This window comes from Berghia stephanieae, chromosome 4, assembly GCF_034508935.2.
Source record: "Berghia stephanieae isolate SIO BIC M18660-M18661 chromosome 4, UCSD_Bste_1.3, whole genome shotgun sequence".
Classification (NCBI taxonomy): Eukaryota; Metazoa; Mollusca; class Gastropoda; order Nudibranchia; family Aeolidiidae; genus Berghia; species Berghia stephanieae.
The window spans coordinates 37,091,368-37,109,930 of NC_088363.1; the positions used below are offsets into that span (position 1 = coordinate 37,091,368).

The 18,563-nt window shown below is 38.6% G+C and overlaps 1 protein-coding gene and 1 long non-coding RNA gene across 5 annotated transcripts in view; both read left to right on the top strand.

Annotated features, from left to right (window-relative positions):
• LOC144970521 (uncharacterized) overlaps positions 1-18,563 on the top strand; it is a 53,153-nt gene that overhangs the window by 20,400 nt on the left and 14,190 nt on the right. For 2 of the 4 annotated variants that reach the window (XM_078910253.1, XM_078910252.1), the window contains exons 4-6: positions 435-530; positions 1,989-2,149; positions 3,352-3,497. In XM_078910253.1, coding sequence (XP_078766379.1) covers positions 435-530; positions 1,989-2,149; positions 3,352-3,497 — 403 coding nt within the window. Of the gene's footprint in view, positions 1-434; positions 531-1,895; positions 2,150-3,351; positions 3,498-18,563 lie in introns of all 4 variants that reach the window. The other 2 variants (XM_078910251.1, XM_078910250.1) reach the window with 1 other exon arrangement.
• Positions 5,233-9,355, top strand: LOC144970522 (uncharacterized). The gene is made up of 2 exons (XR_013644979.1): positions 5,233-5,276; positions 7,804-9,355. It is a non-coding gene; the product is annotated as an uncharacterized LOC144970522 (long non-coding RNA).

Sequence of the window (18,563 nt, forward strand, 5' to 3'; positions counted from 1 at the left end):
TAATAATAATGACAATAATAATAACGATGATGACATAATGATTATCTATTGTCTAACAAATTGCAATTCATGTGAGGAAAACTTTGTTCAAGTAATTTAGGTTATGACGAAAAAAAATCACATTCACAGATACAGAACACACACATACAGACATATTATTATACCTAAACAATAGTTATTTATACATATACAAACACACATTTGCATCTTCACATCCACAGCGCATATGAAAACAACGATATAAGTATATCTTATCATTTCGTATTAATAGAATTCACTTAAAAGGAACAAATAACATTTGTATCCACATACACAGAAAGACATACACACACACACACACACACACACACACACACACACACGTACACACTCACACACACAAACACTGTAGTATACAAGTGATTACTATTATCAAAACTGTTCTTTCCAAACAGCTGAGCATTCAGAACCATCTCCAAAAGCTCTGTGATATCCAAAACCAGTTACTATTTCACATGAATTCCTTCACAGAAAGGGTACAGAATGGAGAGGTAAATAATTTCATTCATTATGACAGTGTTGCGATTAACTCACTTCACCCTAACACCGACTATATCCGTAGTTTACCCGGATTACTTTTACCCCATTCCCATTTATTACATTTTTCTGAGACAAATTATAGATGTAGTATCAAAGCTAATGTTTTTAGTTTTTACACGTTAATGATAGTTGAATAAAACTGTCTATGTACGTGCTCATTTTTAATACAATTTTTCCAATTTTGAAAAGTAGCAAAAATCTCTAGGATTGAGTGAGTTAATCAAAAATTATTACTAATCTAGATATCTCCATTATCTAATTTATGGCAATGTGGTCTTGTGGTATGACACTCGCTTTCGGATCGGAAGGTCCTGAGTTCGAGCCTCGCTCGGCGCATAGTTGAGTCCTTGGAAAAGGCTTTTTAGTTACATTGTCTCACCGTACTCAGGTGTAAAATGAGTACCTGGCCGTTAACAGTATTGTCTTTGTCGGAAAAGAGACGTCATGTCTCTTACTACATGTTACGTATTGCTGTTGGTCAGGGATCCCTTGTAAAGCGCTTTGAGCATGTTTAGTAATAATGCGCTATATAAAAGATCAAGTAAAGCTCGAGTTGCCAGGAAACATAATCTAAGTAGATACTTAATACCAATGTCTTAATAATAATTATTAAGGTTTATGTAGGTGGTTAAACGTCATTCAATTCATACTACAGTTTTCTATTAAACTGCGTCTGACGAGCAGTGTATATTAGACCCACTAACTTTCCTGGTCACGAAAAAGTTGTGAACAAATATTTTTAGTGGATCGGCACATATTTGTAAAAAGCACAATAAATATTTTCCATCTTTTATTAACTGCATTAATGGTTACTGTTTATTAAAAAAAAAAATTGGCATAAGCCATTCCTTATATTTATACTATTGCCTTGACGAGAAAGCAAGCTCCATCTAAATTTTTGCTACAATCAATGTCAACAGACTTCAACAGCCGTGATGTCACTTCCCTGGTAATGACGCATAGTAACTTAGTAACTGGTTCTAAACTATCGGAACAATGGCGGATGCCCTTATGAAATACTTCTCCAACGAGCATAAAAGTGGATCCAGAGATCAAAAGCATTATAAATCTAATCATGTTTTGACTTTTATACATTCTGATCACATGACACGTGAAAAAGTTCTCGCCAGCGCGAAGAATACAAAGTACCGATTTTCTTTGTTCAGAACCAAGCTGCTCGTTGCTAGGTGGACGTGACATCAGACTATTGAATCAGATTGGATTTGGCAGGATTGGAACATATGAATAATAGAAATTTCACATAGAAAAAGAACTTTCAAAGTTAAATATCTAAACATTAAATTAACTCGATACAGGAGAAGTACGACAAAGGACGCTCGGACATCAACAAAGAATGTGACTCTCTTGTGGCGGAAATAGAAAACAAACGGTACCACTTCTTGTTGCAGATCGACGACGAAAGAAAGAAGCGTCGCTTGGTTACTAACGACACCACCGTTGCCATGGAGAAGCTTCTGGCATCATCTCAAGAACTCAGCTTATTTGTTGAAGAGATGTTGGAGTCAAGGCCACAGACAATCCTTTCCACTGCTTCTTCTTTGCTGGACAGGTGAGTTAGAAATGATTGCCGAGTTAGAGAAGTCTACTAGATAGTCTCATAATTTTAGGACTCAACAATATTTGGAATTATCAATAAAATATTTCTGAAAGACACGCGCAAAGCAAGGAAATCTCGAAACATAAAATTATAGATTATATACTTTATAAAGCTTTTGACTTTCTTTGCTTAAAAAAAGTCAACAAAAAACATGAGGTTTTATACAGTGCAATATCCACTAAACTTGCTCAAAGCTCTTTAAAAATGGCCCCTGACCAACAGCGACACGTAAAATGTAGAACAAAACATGACGCCTGTTAGGCGATATTACATTTTTTTTCCCGACAGAGACAAAACTGTCAACGGCCAGGTACTCATTTTACACCTGAGTAGGGTGAGAGAATGTGAGAAAAGAGCCTTTTCCAAGGACTCAATTATGCGCCAAGCGAGGCTCGACTCAGGACCTTTCGATCCAAAATCGAGTGTCATACCACAAGACCACATAGTCGCACAATAATTCTGTACTTAAGACTTTCAAACATCTTAATGTATATAAGATCTGCATCTAATGTCTGTGACCATGCTTGTTATAGAATGGCTGTAGCTTTAACAAATATTTCAAGTAATCTTTAAATCATAATATTATAGGAACTGATTCATTCGTTGTGTTATACCATACCCTCGATATGATTTTCTTTGGCGTTCCGTTGGTTTGATGATACGTATATTTCTTCTTGAAGACAGTGCAATTTTATTTATAAAATGCGTGTATCCAATTAATACGTTGGATAGAGAGAAAGACAGATATTATATATATATATTATATATATATATATATATATATATATAATATATATATATATATATATATATATAAAAGAGAGAGAGAGAGAGAGAGAGAGAGAGAGAGAGAGAGAGAGTAGTTGTAGGCCTCATATTTCAAGAGGCTTCTTTGAAAAATAAACTTACATTGAGATGTTTAATGCCGACGTGTACTTATTTGCAGGTCTGATAACCCAATTCCTTATAGTTTCTGTGTTGTAATGGAAATCTCAAAAACAATTACTCAATTTATTGCCCATTACAACAATGTTAAACCAGGTCATAATTGCGTTCGGATGTCAGACCTGCATATATGTACACGTCGATGAATGCCCTTTTCGAGTTAAATTAATCAAAACACTGTTTAAATATGCAACCCCCACCAAAACCAGCTTGTCGTCAGCTGTGATCGAATGCCAAGCCTGTCTCCACACATCACCTGACAACTCCGATGACCCAGAGGCGGATAACTGTAACCATCACCTCATCGATGCCAGACTACAACGAAGTATAGTCCAAGAACTCGATTATTTAACATGTAAGTATTTGGTAATCGTGCGCTTAACAAAAACATTGCTATCGATCCAAGGAAAAAACAAGACCACCCCTCTCCCCCTCGCCCCAACAAAAAACAAAAACAAAACACAACCAAATAAACAAACAAAAAACAAACAAGCAAACAAAAAGAACAAAACAAATCAAAACAAAAAAACAAGCAAAAAAAAAATAAATAAGCATTTCTAGAACAGTAAAGTTGGTGCAATAAAATAAACAACATCACGTGACCATTTTAGAAGCACGTGGCAAAACACATGTTCCTGGCTTTGACAGCTCACCTTCCAATGTAAATTATAGAAAAAAATAACCATTTTAAAATGTCTGTTAGGTGTCAAAAGAAACACATATTCATAAATACTCAATCACGCGTCAAATAATATCTAAATATTGATTTTTTATAGAGCAGTAAAGTTAGGTGCCCCAAACGTAAACAAAGGTCGAGAAGCACGTGGCAAACCACATGTTCCTGTCTTGACAGCTCACGTTCCAATGTAAATAATAGAAAAAAATAACCTTTAAAATTTGGCTGTTAGGTGGCAAAAGAAACACATATTCATAAATACTCGATCATGCATCAAATAATGTCTAGATATGGATATTTTATGGAACAAAAGGTAAAATTTTCTAAAATTTATCAAAAGTTACAGTCTATCTATTTTTAGACCAGAGCAAATTATTGCGCTGGTGTGAACAAAACGAGAATTATTCGGAGCCTGATTTTCATAATAATTTAGCCTTATGTTATTATTTCTGCAACTGTTAGATTTTATGTAAACATATTTTCAATACTGAAAGTGTATTGCCTACAACTCAAACTACAAAATTGGGAGACCTATATTGTGCGTAAATTATTCCGGTCCCTAACGGAAATCACTAGCAACTTGTTATTGTTTACGTTTGGGGCACCTAACTTTACTGCTCTATTAAGTGTGAACAAAACAAGAACTCTTTGAAATCTGGTTTTCGGAATAATTTAGCCATATACAAAGAATTTAACTAAATAACAATTTTAATTGTACGTGTTTGTTTTTAACTGAATGTGTATTATCTACAATTTGAACGACAAAAACGGGAGACCTGTTTTGTGCGCAACGTTGTCCGGCTGCTAAACTTCCTAATCACCAGCAGGGTTGCCAGTTTGGCATTTTAAATGCCAGATTCCAAAAATCTGGCATTTTTGAAAACCGTTTGGCATTAGAAAAATCATTTGGCATTTGGCATTTTCATTTGGCATTTTCTTTTCTTGTATATTATACTTCAAATGACACCTTTTCTTAATTATTTCTAAACGCGTAAACACAAATCTCTTCACATCGGAAAACTTTGCTATTAAAACTCGCACCCTGAACTAGCCCTGCCTCCCTCAGATATTCACTCAAATTCAGCCCTCGACAAGTATCCTCGTAAGTTTTCTGGGAATCTCCTGCAAAACTCATGTATATTTGCGTCATGGTCGCCTGTTAACTTTCACTCCACTTAGTAGTCAGTAGGTAAAAAATTACCCCTATAGGAAATTTAGTATAATTCCAAAAAAAAAAAACAAAAAAAAAAAAAGACAAGAAAACACGCAAGCCACCAGGATATGATAGTAAATTGTCTATCAAAAGTGAGTAGTTTTCTTAGTGGGGGTGGGAGTCAACAGACTTTGGCATTTTTTTGAGTGTTTTGGCATTTTTTGAGTCTTCCCCTGGCATTTTGTTGAAAAATAATCTGGCAACCCTGATCACCAGCAAAGAATGGCAGTCCAACTCATGCAAAGGTAAGATTCCAATTTCAGTGTTTGAGTTTGTAATTTGTATCGATTGGTTTTGAGAGCAGGAAACGATTTAGTTCAATGTTAATCCATAATAGCGTTCGGGTATTTAACTTTGGATGTCTCACCGGCATAATTTTAGAATGCGTTGTTTATTTGTTTCCATTTCACTTCGCAATTTGACTGTCACTGTCAGTGTCAGTCATTACTACAGTACAGCTTCACTCGCCGATTCTCACTTACAGAGTTTACGTTTCCTTCACTTATGTCTGCTTCATGTTCATTCAGTGAGTGATTCGAATACTGTGTGAGAGAAAACACTTTTCGTAATTTATGACATTTTATGGGTAACGTTTACAGTCTAGAACGTGTGTCAGTCATAACTTGACCGAAAAAGAAAACAGAAAGGAACAAAAAAAAAAAAGCAGACACCCCCCTCCTCTGCAGGTGGAATCTCAACAAAAGTTGTATTTTTTAATCCTCATCTTTTGTGGTGCGAAGCTTTCATCGCTTGTCATATTTTATTGACTCTCGCTCTTTCCTAACCTGATAATAGATTTCGAAACAATCTTTAGGTCTTCATTCTCTCATTATCTGTTCATGACTGGAACTGGAAAAGGAACAAGACAAAGGCAAAGGGTCTCTGCCACCGATTTTCAATATCTTGTGTTGTTTGAGGGATTTAAGTTGGTAGCCGTTTTTGCCACATAAGACTTTTTGTTATTGTTTTTGCTGAGAGTCGATGAGAGAAGGAATGGCAGAGAGGGAGGAAGGGGTGGTGAAAAAATGAGAATGTCTGGGAAAAGAAAATGTCCCGCTCAACCCCTTATCGCATCTTTGATATTTGGCAGGTGTCAAACTACATGTATGACGTTTTGGATCTTCCAAGCCTATTCGCCTTATTTGGTCGGTAGCTGTGTGGAAGAAAACATATTTTATTGTAAAATGCAGGGAGTGCGGTCTGATATTTTCGTCATCGCTATGATTATTCCCAGACAGGGTCTGCCAATAACGAAAATTGGTTATTCCCAGACAGATAGAGGGGGAAAAAAACCCCAATATTTTTGTATTAAAAAGAAAACAAACAATTTTAAGAAATTCATGCTCAGAAACGGAACAAGGCCAAACAAAAAAGGAGAAAAGAATAGACTCGCTCAAAAAAAAAAAAAAAAAAAAAAAGAAAAAAAAAAGGGGGGGGGGGGGGGGGGGGGGGGGGGAAAGCGATTGAATTCGAATCTGTGCAGCTAAAATGAGCAACGAGTTTCCCTTGGCTCAAGAGAAGTGAAAATGAAAAAACTGTGCTTAAGTTTTTGTATGAGTGTTGGGGGGGGGGGGGGGGGGGGGGGTCGTTGGGGGTTTTGTTACAGTTTTATACACATCCCTGTTAGTTCAATCAATTTTGTGGGTAATGATCAAGAGGGGCCTGGTCCTACAACTCTTTACGGATTTACCTTGGATTGAAATGAAAACTAAACCTCTCTGATTACTTTAGATTACCTAATTTTATTTCATACGTTTTTTTTTAATGAAGAAGAAGCTTTTTAGGATTTTGTAATTCATAGGAATCACCATGATATGTGAAATGATGTCTTATCTAAATTTTGCCTCAGGAATAATAAGCGAACAATTTTGAAAAGCTCTCTCTGTTGATCGAATTATCAAAAATTTTATTTGTGATCAGATATTTTATTTGACTTTAAAGTGAAATCCAGAGGCATTAAAATATATTCAATGTTTATTAGACTTTTCTTATGTGATCAGAAAGTTAAATACAGGAAATATTGATCAAATGAGTTCACCGGAAGGTAAATAAAAGCCCATTTTTTAAAAAGCTAATCGACATTGGTTATGTAATCTTGCCTTCATGATCATAAACCTCTGATAAAATTAGACCTGACCCAACGGTTTTAACAACCTTGTGGTATCTGAGTTCCAGGTCCATTATGTTTTCTAATGTTTTTATTGAATATAAGCAAACCATTAAGAAATAGGTCATGTCTATATATTCAACATTGAATGATATTTCTTCTTACATTGAAATAAGTGGTTCTTTAGAGTAATAAGGCTCATGGAACTGGAGTTTTTCCTGTTTCTGTAACATGAAGCAACAGACCTTAAATAGTGCTTGATAACTTTCTTAAAAAATAAATGGTATTTCATTTTACTTTGAAATAATTGGTCCTTTAGAGTCATAAGGCTCATGGAACTGGAGTTTTTCCTGTAACATGAAGCGACAGACTGTAACAAGTGCTTGCTGAAATCTGAATAAGTTGCACATTTACATTTTACTTGTAGAGTTAGATCCAGTTATTCATTCAAACATTGGTATCTTAATTTCGAATTGTCATTTAATTAATACATATAAAGTTAAATAGATCCAATGATAATAATTGATAAAATAAGGTAATTATAACTTTTATTCATTGTTTGGTCCATATGAATTTTACTTTATGATTTTGTGTGAGATGATATTGCTTTTTATGGGACCATGGGAAAATGGTTTAGAATGCCATGCTTATCTTTTTTTTTTCAGATCTAAATAACATTACAACAAGAATGAGTCTCTGCATTCCTTTAATTGTTCTGGAAGCATTGGCCTGCCTATACCATGGGAATTAATCAATTTATATTCAGGAAGAAGTATCATAATTATTATTATTATCATCATCATCATCATCATCATTGAGTTTATCCTTCAAGATTATCAAAATGGCTTTCATGTTATAGAATTCCTCATATATCATTATGGACCCTTCTTTGTTTTTTTTTTTATTGGAATTAATGTTTTTCTTCTATATTCTATATTCTTCATAAAACCTCTCAGCTTTATTGACCTAATCTAGAGACTAGAGAGCGGTGATTAAGAGAACAGGACCATATTTTGCTTTCGAGCGTTTCTTAATTTTAAAAGCAGCTTACTGTAGTTTGTAAAGATTTTTAAAAACTTTTTTCTAATGACAGTGTCTAATACACGTTAAAACCAATGCATATCTATCCCTATGTAATTTTGGCAGTGATCTCTCCATTTTAATGGTATTGGCTCCTGTTTATTTATAAAAATGCCCTGTGAGCTTGTTATACACTTGAAAGAAACATTTACATAGGGAAGTCAAGAAGAATATAGCAAAAGAAACCTGCTTCCTTGGTTATGAATAAGAAATTTAAAAAGAAATAGGCAATGACCTCTTTATCTTGTCTACCATTTAACTTTATAATTATTTTTTAAAGTTTATTATATCCTTTTCTATGTTTATAATTTAATTTATCAGCAAGATAAGAGTACTGATGAAACCATCTATGTAGCTGATTTGTAATGGTAGTAGAATTTGATAGATGGGACCATGTGATGTTGCAGAACATATTTTTAAAAATTGTATTGCATTGTTTCATTTATCAGCAACATCATATTAAATAATGCAGTGGCTTAATCACAAACTTTCTGCACTTCATATGCAAGACAGTGATGCTTTTGTGCTACATTTCTCGAAATATTCACAAAGTTTCTGTATTTTGAAAATAAGACCATGGCGCTTTTGTCTTAACTGGTTAGTCGCAAATTCTGCCGTTGTATTCCATTTCTCGAATAAAATTCTTTTCTATTTATTCTATTTATTTGCAAAGTTTCTGCACTTTATAAACAAGAACATGATGCTTATGACTGGACAGGTTAATCGCAAATTCTTCCTTTGTGTTCCATTTCTCGAATCAAATTATATTAAATTCTATTAAATAATTAATTTAATGGCAAACTTTCTGCACTTGATAATTATATGCAAGACCATAATACTAAAGTCTACACAGGTTAATCGCATGTTATGCCTAAGAAGTGCATTTCTTAAATCAGAACCTTTTTTAACCAAAGCTTTTGCTGGGGCTCTTACATCACAGATTTTTAAAAATGGAACTACACAGTTTCAGTAATAATTATCAATTTTTTTCTTTTTTTTTTTTCTTTCTCTTTCACATGATGAAAATGCAAGCATACCTTTAATGGAGAAACATCATATCTATATTTTTTAAAATGATTTCAGTGTGAATAACATGAATATGAATGAAATGACAATAAATATGATATAAATTTATAATCTGTTTTTAATTTATTTGGATTTCACAAGTTGTGTTATGGCACTCAGATACAGCAGGACGGGTGAGACTGAGAACCAATCCTCACAATAGCACTAGAGGTCTTGTATATGCAAGATGTGATTTCCATTGATACAGTTTAAAGACTGTCCTGTTTTTATTCATTCTGGTGAACGCTGTAGGGTTGTTTTTTTGTTTCTTGTTTTAAAAAATATTTTTTTCTTTCAATCTAAGTCTAAGACTTGATTGAATTCTGACTCAATGCAAATCAACTTTGTTCCAACTCCTAACTTCAAATTACAATGAACTTGTGCACCCTTCCTTCTCTGTTAACCTACAGGTTATTGGATATGTAACTTTAATACATATATGTACGTCTACCACAATGATAAACTAGCAATTTATCTAAATATCTTGCAATCGTCTTTTGTAATAACTTTTCATTCTGGGTTACACATAAAAGGTAGCACTGCCGGGTTACAAAAGTACTTAGATGTTAAAAAGATCAGCATCCTGTCATCTTACTTATATATTGGCAGGTGTAAGACTTATTCATTTTGCAAGTTATCATCGTCACAGTTTCGCACCAACACCGAACCCACTCCACAGCATCTGGGGAGCAGACTCTTGGGTCATGGTCAGTGCAGCTGAGCGCATCCTGGCATTCTCTAAGTAGGTACAGAAAACTGATTTTTCAAACCCAACAATGCTCAATTTAGTCACTTTTGCTTAAAAGAGTTTGCAATTCGGAGCATTTTGATACCAATGTCATACATGTATCTCAATTTTTAAGGAAGATATTGTCATTGTCATTTGAAAATTTGACAATTTCGTCGTCGCGACACCCTGCTTCAGCACCCAACTTCGGGACTTCGTATAAAAAAAAGTAGGCTAGCACTATTCAGTATCTGATACTGAATAGTGGTTTTGCACTATCGTATCTGATCTGATATGTTTGCACTATCAGTATTGATACTGAATAGTGGTTTTGTACTATTCAGTATCTGATACTGAATAGTGGTTTTGCACTATTCAGTATCTGACACTGAATAGTGGTTTTGCACTATAATACGGTGTTTCTTTTCCGAAACCCGACAAAGTTATGGGAAGAGGGCAGCTGTGGGAGTGAATCTCGGACTCAGAGAAGTGTACAACAGTGGGGAGTGAACCTGGGACTGGGTTTCAGCGGGTTTCGTAATAAAAAGCCGGACGACACCTGGCAATATCCGACAAAGTTATGGGACGTAGGCAGCAGCGTGTGTGTGTGTGTGTGTGTGTGTGTAGAGGCTGAGGGGGGCGGGGGGAGGAGGGGGTGAACCTGAGATTCAGGGAAGTGTACACCAGTGGGGAGTGAACCTGGGACTCTGGGTTTTATAAAAAAGCAATAACAAATGGGGGGGGGGGGGGGGGATTACTTTTGTACGAAACCCGACAATATGCGGCAAAGAAGTGGAAAGTAGGCAACGCGTGGGGAGTGAACCTGGGACTCAGTGAAGTGTACACCAGTGGGGAGTGAACCTGAGACTATGGTTTTCGGCGAGCTTCAGCTAGTTTCATATAAAATCAATTACTTTTTTACAAAACCCGACGAAACCTTGCAATATCCAAGAAAGTTATGGGTAGTAGCAACAGTGGGGAGTGAACCTGAGATTCGGGGAAGTGTACACCAGTGGGGAGTGAACCTGGGACTGGGTTTCGGCGGATTTTGTTATTTTAAAAAAGCAATTACAAATTGGGGCAACAAATTGGGGCAAAGTTATGGAAAGTAAGCAAATAATGGGGACTGAACCTGAGACTCAGGGAAGTGTACACCAGTAGGGAGTGAACCTGAGACTCTGGGTTTAGGCGAATTTCAGCGAGTTTCATATATAAGCAATTACTTTTTTATGAAACCTGACGAAACCTGGCAATATCCGACAAAGTTATTGAAGTAGGCAATAGTGGGGGGTGAACCTGAGATTCATGGAAGTATACACATGTGGGGAGTGAACCTGAGACTCTGGTTTTCAGCGTGCTTCAGCGAGTTTCGTATAAAAGCAATTACTTTTTTACGAAACCCGACGAAACCTGGCAATATCCGACAAAGTTATTGAAGTAGGCAACAGTGGGGGGTGAACCTGAGATTCAGGGAAGTGTACACTTGTGGGGAGTGAACCTGGGACTCTGGATATTGTAAAAAGACAATACCAAGGGGGAGGGGGAATTACTGTTTTACGAAACCCGCCAAAACCCGACAACGTTATGGGAAGCAGGCAGCAGTGGGGAGTGAATCTGGGATTTGGACACAGATGAGGATTGAACCTGGGACTGCGAGAGGCTGATACCAGTGGACAGTGAGCTCAGAATGTACTTTTATTTCGAAACTTACCGAAATTATCAAAAGTTATGGGAAGTGGGCACCATTGGGCAATGAACCGGGACTCAGGGAAGTGCACACTGGTTGAGAGTGAACCTGGGACTGTGAGAAGAGGATATCAGTGGAAATGAACCTGGGACTATGGGAGTTGGGTACCAGACGAGAATGAAGCAATTACTTTTTTACGAAACCCGCCAAAACCCACCGAAAAACCATAGACTTAGGTTTATTCCCCAATAGTGTACACTTCCCTGAGTCTCAGGTTCACTCCCCCACTGTTGCCTACTTTCTTTCCATAACTTTGTTGGATATTGTTGGGTTTCGTAAAAAAGTAATTGCTTTTTTGTTACGAAACCCAGTCCCAGGTTCACTCCCCAATGGTGTACACTTCCCTGAGTCCCAGGTTCACTCCCCACTGCTGCCTGCTTCCCCTAACTTTGTCAGGTTTCGGCGTGTTTCGGCAGGTTTCAGGTTTCGTAAAAAAAAAAACACCCCTAAAAATACCACGTGTATTCAGTAAATAGATGTCAATTGTAGTCTAATATTCAGTATCTGTTTAAATTATTATTATTATTATTATTATTATTATTATTATTACTATTATTATTATTATTATTATCACGTAAATTTTAATATAATACTGCAATTAATTCACGGAAGTACATCATTCAATTAAAAATGGCAGAAAGTCTGGCCACATATTTATAATGAATCGGGATTGTCTTAGATGACAAAACAAACAAACAAACAAAAACAACAAGAACAACAACAACAACAACAAAATGTGACAAACAGAAAAAAGCAAGATTTTAAAAAGTAATGAACAATAGAAGAGCTCATCAATGAAAAACAACAACGAGATTATAACACATAAAAGATATTCGTAATAAGTCGATAACTGATTAAATAACTCCTACTACTTGATTTAAAAATCATAATCATAATAATGATGATGATGACGATTACAACAACAACAATAATAATAATAGTAAGTAGAAATAATAATAATAATAATAATAATAATAATAATAATAATAATAGTATAATATAAACATCAAAATATATTACAAGCAAATAAAATGATTAAAACAAAAATATTGGGGAAAAATAGAAGTTAACCCGGCCGGGATTTGAACTCTCGAACCTTAAGTTCAGAGTCAAACAGCTTATCCACCAAGCCATGGTGACTCTGAACTTTCAGTGACATTTAATCATGTCTATTTAGACATTAAAAAATTTATTTGAATGCCACTCTTCTTTTGATATTTTGAACTATGTTAATTGCACAATAGCAGAAATTTAAAAATAACGATTAAAATATTTCTACAACTTTGAATCGGGCTGTCAGTTACTGCACGAGTTCAATCTGGTAGTAGGTCAGCAGTTTATTTACATTCAACTGAGATTGTCGCACTTTTCACTCTCTCTATAATAAGAGTTCCTTATGGATACTGAATAGTGGCAGCAGCTTCTTATGGTTCACACTATTATGTTATGACGATCGACCCAATCAGCAAAGTCCGGTCCGCATTCGTGCACCGTCGCGAACCCGCCTGGTAGCATCGTCACAACACACCTTTCGACTAGATGCTCTGCCGTTTCGGGTTCTTGTCCACAGCGTGGACATAAAGGACAGGAAGTTAGACCCCACTGATGTAACGCACCGGCCGTTAGGCAGCTCCTCGACCGAAGCCGATTCGCAGCTACCCAGTGTCTCCTCTTACTGGTATCAAAGCCTGGCAACTTCTCACCAAGCTTAGAGGAGTGTAGGTCCCCGCCCCCACGAGGGATTGAATTCGTCCAAACCGACTTCCATCTCGTATGTGCAGCTCTGTCCGTAGTCAGGGATTCTGCGTACAAGGGTTGCCGGGACTTATTTCGGCTCGAAACGGGGGCACCGTTCATTATGCGCATGAGAGGGGTATCCCCATTCCCTCTCTCTTTGATCTTACTCAGCCAGTTTCCCGTAATGGTCTCTCTCCGGACATCGGGGGGCTGGATCGCTGCCATTACCGGGCCCCATTCTCTAGGGGTTGTTGCTAGCGTTCCCGACACTATGTGCATCGACTTGCGAAGTTTTACATCCACCTTCTCAACGTTTCTGCTTCTACCCCACACTGGAGCGCAATACTCCGCGGTGGAATAGCATAGTGCCAGGGCGGATGTTCTCAGGAGCGCTTGGCTAGCGCCCCAAGTCGATCCCGCCAGCTTCCTCAGAAGACTATTCCGCTTCTCTATCTTCCGGGCAACCCCTTCGAGATGAGCCCGATAGGTAAGGCTGCGATCCAACGTCACCCCTAAATATTTTGGACGCGGCTCATATGGGAGTGGCTGGTCCCCGACTAGGACATTCAGTTTACGGGTGTGCCAACCACTGCATAAGTGAAATGCAGTGGCCACGGTTTTTGAAGTGTTCATCTTCAGGTACCACTTGTCAAAGTAGGATTTGAGTCTGGTGACGTCCTCGCTGAGTACGCTCTCGAGACGGGTCCACACTTTACTCTGAGTAACGAGTGCCCAGTCGTCTGCGTATCCCAGCCTCAGGGAGGAAGTGTTCGGCATATCGCTAATGTAAACGTTAAACAACATTGGCGCAAGTACCGACCCCTGAGGGACCCCATTCTTCAATTTCCTTACTTTGCTCGTGACGTCTCCTAGCGCGACGTGGAATTGCCTTTCCCCTAAGATCGAAGAGAACAACTTCAAGGTCTTTTTGCACCTTATGATTTTTGCAAGTTTGAGCATTAACCCATCGCACCAGACCGTATCGTACGCCGCTGATAGGTCTATAAACACAGCACCTGTTTGCTGTTTTCTCTCGAACCCGTGCTCAATATGCTCTGTAAGGGCAATGACCTGCTCCGTGGTGCACCTCCCTTCCCTGAAGCCTGCCTGCTCTGGTGGCAGGGCAGCGTCTAGGACCGGCCCCCATCGGTTTAATAGAACACGCTCCAACAATTTGTAAAGACAGCTCAGCAGCGATATGGGTCTGTAACTGTCTGCCTCCTTCGCCGGCTTCCCTGGCTTCAGGATGGCAACTATCTTCGCGTGCTTCCACACTTGTGGAAGCTTTCCTTTTGCAAGGACGTCCGACATTGCCTCTGCTAGCCAGGCCCGTGCCCTGGGGCCCAGATGCGTCACCATATCGGGATATACACCATCTATCCCTGCTGCTTTGCCGTTCTTTACTTCGCTAATGGCTGCACCCACTTCTCGGGGACTGAACGGGGCCGTCCAGTCCGACTCCTCCGCAGGTAGCGAGTCCAAAATCGTTCGGTACGCCTTGCGGACACCGCGCTCAAAAGCCTGATTAGGGACCCGCTTACTACGGTTCTTAATATTCTTGGCAATTGTGTCTGCCTCGCATTCCGGTGCAGCCTTCGCGAAATTCCGATCTGGGTCCAATTTCTTTATCAAACGCCAAGCGTGGCGGCTGGAGTGTGTAAAGTCGAGACTTTCCACGGTCTCCTGCCACCGTTGCTTCCTTCCCTCTGCCAGAGACTGAAGTAGTCTATCGGCTGTGTCCTGAGACTGGGTCTGCTGGTACTCTCGGTACAGCTCTTCCGACTCTGCTGTCCAGCAAGGGGTGTAGAATTTCCGCTTGCCCCGTGGAATAGAGCGTTGAGCGCTCTTAACCAGTAGCCTACTAAATCTGGTTATATTCTTGGACTTGGGAGGAATGGCAGGGCAGACCTGCTCGATATAGGAACTGAATTCCTCCCAGTCAGCCTTCCTGAAATTCCATCTGCAAAGTGGGAGAGACTGCACCCTCGGTATTGTCACCCCAGCTGTGACAAGAACCGGCCTGTGCTGGCTATGCGGAAAGTCCCCGAGGACTGTCCGCTTCACCTGCAGCGGTTCACCGTTCGCGCTTTTCGTTACGAGGGTGAGGTCTGGAGTGTACTCCTTCTTATGGCGGGTACCCCGGAAGGTACCCTTGGCTGTAGGATCGTACACTAGGTGTAGATCATTACAGTCCATCCATGAGCGGAGTTGTCTTCCTGCCTCGTTGCAGTCTCGGTAGCCCCATTCGTGATGAGCAAAGCACTATTCAGTATCTGATACTGAATAACCACTTCCAAAAAAGTATCGGGCTCACAATGACAAAATTTCAACTGCTTAGAGTCTCATAGAAATTAAACAACTCCAATTTTTTTCAGAACTCTAGCTCTTTATTTAATTACATTTTAAGCGCCACGAAAACGCAAAAAATGCATATTTCCCATAAATCGCCAAGGGAGACAAAAAATGTGTCCGTCGAGGCAGCCTCTGGTCGGCACGCCATTTTGCTCTCACTGACTGGGCTGTGCAACTCGTGTTTATTTACCAAAGTTAAATGCTGGGCGAATGCGGGCGATACTTATAATCGGTACGGCATTTCCATATTTTAAGAGAAAAATGGATGACCTTTCCAGTAATGTAAAAATAGTCTGCTGAAATTTTGTGGAAATGAGTTTAATCTTCCTTTTTTTGAGAAATTTTAAAAATAAAATCGCTTCCCCTAAATAAACCAACAGTTATTTGGTATCGATCAAAACGTCAAGATCTTGTGCACATTTTAAACCAATTACTGATCCGATACCACCCATGGCCCGAATTCGCCAAGCTCTTCAAGATGACCGATCGCGAAAAGTTCGTATTTTCCATCAGCGGGCGAGCCGATTAGTGACTTGTTTCAAAACCCACTTAAATTATCTTCAAAAAAAGCAGATAAATCATTTAGACACCATTTTAAAGGGATTTGAATAAGCTTTCGATTGATATAAATTTTATCCTTGTCATTTTGATATTTAATGGAATACAACGAAGTAAAATGTATGTAAAACACATCGAAAATTGTCCGCCAGAGCGCATTAGCGGCAGTTTGCCGTACCTACTCTAAGGATGTCTGCTCTGGGCACCCACATGTACACAAGCTACTCTCAGCCAGCCCCCACTTTTTCATGCTTCCAATTGTTCTCACAAGTTTTGCCTGTGCTCTGTTCAGTGTTACCAATTCATTCCTGGGGAGCTCAGTTCCGTAGGACAGTTCTTCTCTCAGATCTCCAACAGCTTCATTTGCATGATTGTTCCACTCTCTCAACGTGGAACGCCTGTATACAGCTGCATGGTCAGGGTTGATGCTTTCTTCCATCGTGAAGCTCTTTCTCGACTTCAGTCTACTTGTCATTGGGCTGTGCCTTGGGTCCATTTTCTATTCATATTTCTGGGCTTTGGAATCAGTGGCTCTTTGAATGTAGGGAGGTGCAATGCCAGCCAGCCGATGGAGGACTGGAACTGGAGTCGGTTTCAAGTTACTCTAATGATCCGGCAGGTGTTATTTTGACATGGCAGGATCTTACTCAGACTGGTGAGACCTATTCGGCTGATGAATAGCAGAGGGCTACTATGGTTGTCCTGACTGTTTTCGGATCTGCTCCCCATGGCGTGTAAGTTTTTGCCTCTTTTCTTAGGAAGTTGTTTCTTGTGGCCACCTTTGCTTTTGTGTTCTGAGAAAAGGACATTGTGCGGTCTACGGTAACACCGAAGTACATGGGAAATGTGTTTTTATCCAATATGTTCCCATTCCAGATGTTCAGTTTCCTGTTTTCTTTAGGCTTGGCGGTTCTTTAAATGGAAAGCACACACTTGAGTTTTTCCTGGGTTGGCAAGTGAGTTCTTTAAATGTGGCCTCAGAGAGTGGCTCCAGGACATCCGTTAGTCTCTCCTCAATGGTCTTGAAATCAGAGGCCTGGGACACAAGACACAGATCATATAGAAACCCCCTGATGTTCTCAAAATGAGGTTGGTCGTTGGTATAAACGTTGAAAAGGATATGTGCAAGTACCGATCCTTGAGGGAGTCCGTTCTTTTGTGATCTGCTTTTCTTCCCATCCATTTCCACAAAAAAGTGACGGTTTGACATAAGGAATTTTATTATTGCAACTATTTTTGTGTTACGAGTTACCCTTGCAACCTTTAGGAGCAGTTTACTATGATTTACTGTGTCATAGGCAGCTGCCAGGTCCACGAACACAGTTCATATAATTTGTTTGTTCTCGTAGAGATGACTGATCCTACCTCAATGGCGATAGGTCTGTATACTGATTTTGGAATGGGGTTGCCGACAGTTTTTGATATATCTGGAAGACACAAATGCAAGGTCTGGGTTGTAGCCTGTTCTCCAGCAAGCGCTTGGAAAGGATGCTTCATGCGTCATAGAAGAGTGTCAGATTATATTGGTCAGCCCATTCCTCAACAGTATCTCCATCTTTGTTGTTCTCATTGTATCCCCATTTGGTGCTGTGGCAGTTAAAGTCACCTACCACAATCATTGGTTTCTCACTAATGGTGGATGTAACTGGCCACTTGAATGGCGTTGGTGGAGGTTTGTTGACAGTAATATCACATTGAAGTGTCTGCTTTCAATTCTGAGAATTTCCACCTCACTTACTGTCATGTCCTGGTTGTATGTCACTATTGTTTTGTCTTTGACTTTGACGTAGTTAACGCTACCGTGAATGTTGCTTTCATGTTGTTTGACTAAATGCATGCCAGGGATGTTTAGTGCCACGGTCTTGTGCGTCTCTTGTAGTTGTAGACAGTACAGAGTTGCGTCGCTGGATTACTACAACACACACAACACCAACATTTTCAAGTATCTTTAACACTTTTTAAAATCATTAATAAACGGTGATACTGACAACAACAATAATAATTGTTATTGTTATTATTATTATATTGTTATTATCATTATTATTATTATATTATTATTATTATTATTATTATTATTATTATTATTATTATTATTATTATTATTATTATTATATTATATATTATTATTATTATTATAGTATAGTAGTAGTAGTAGTAGT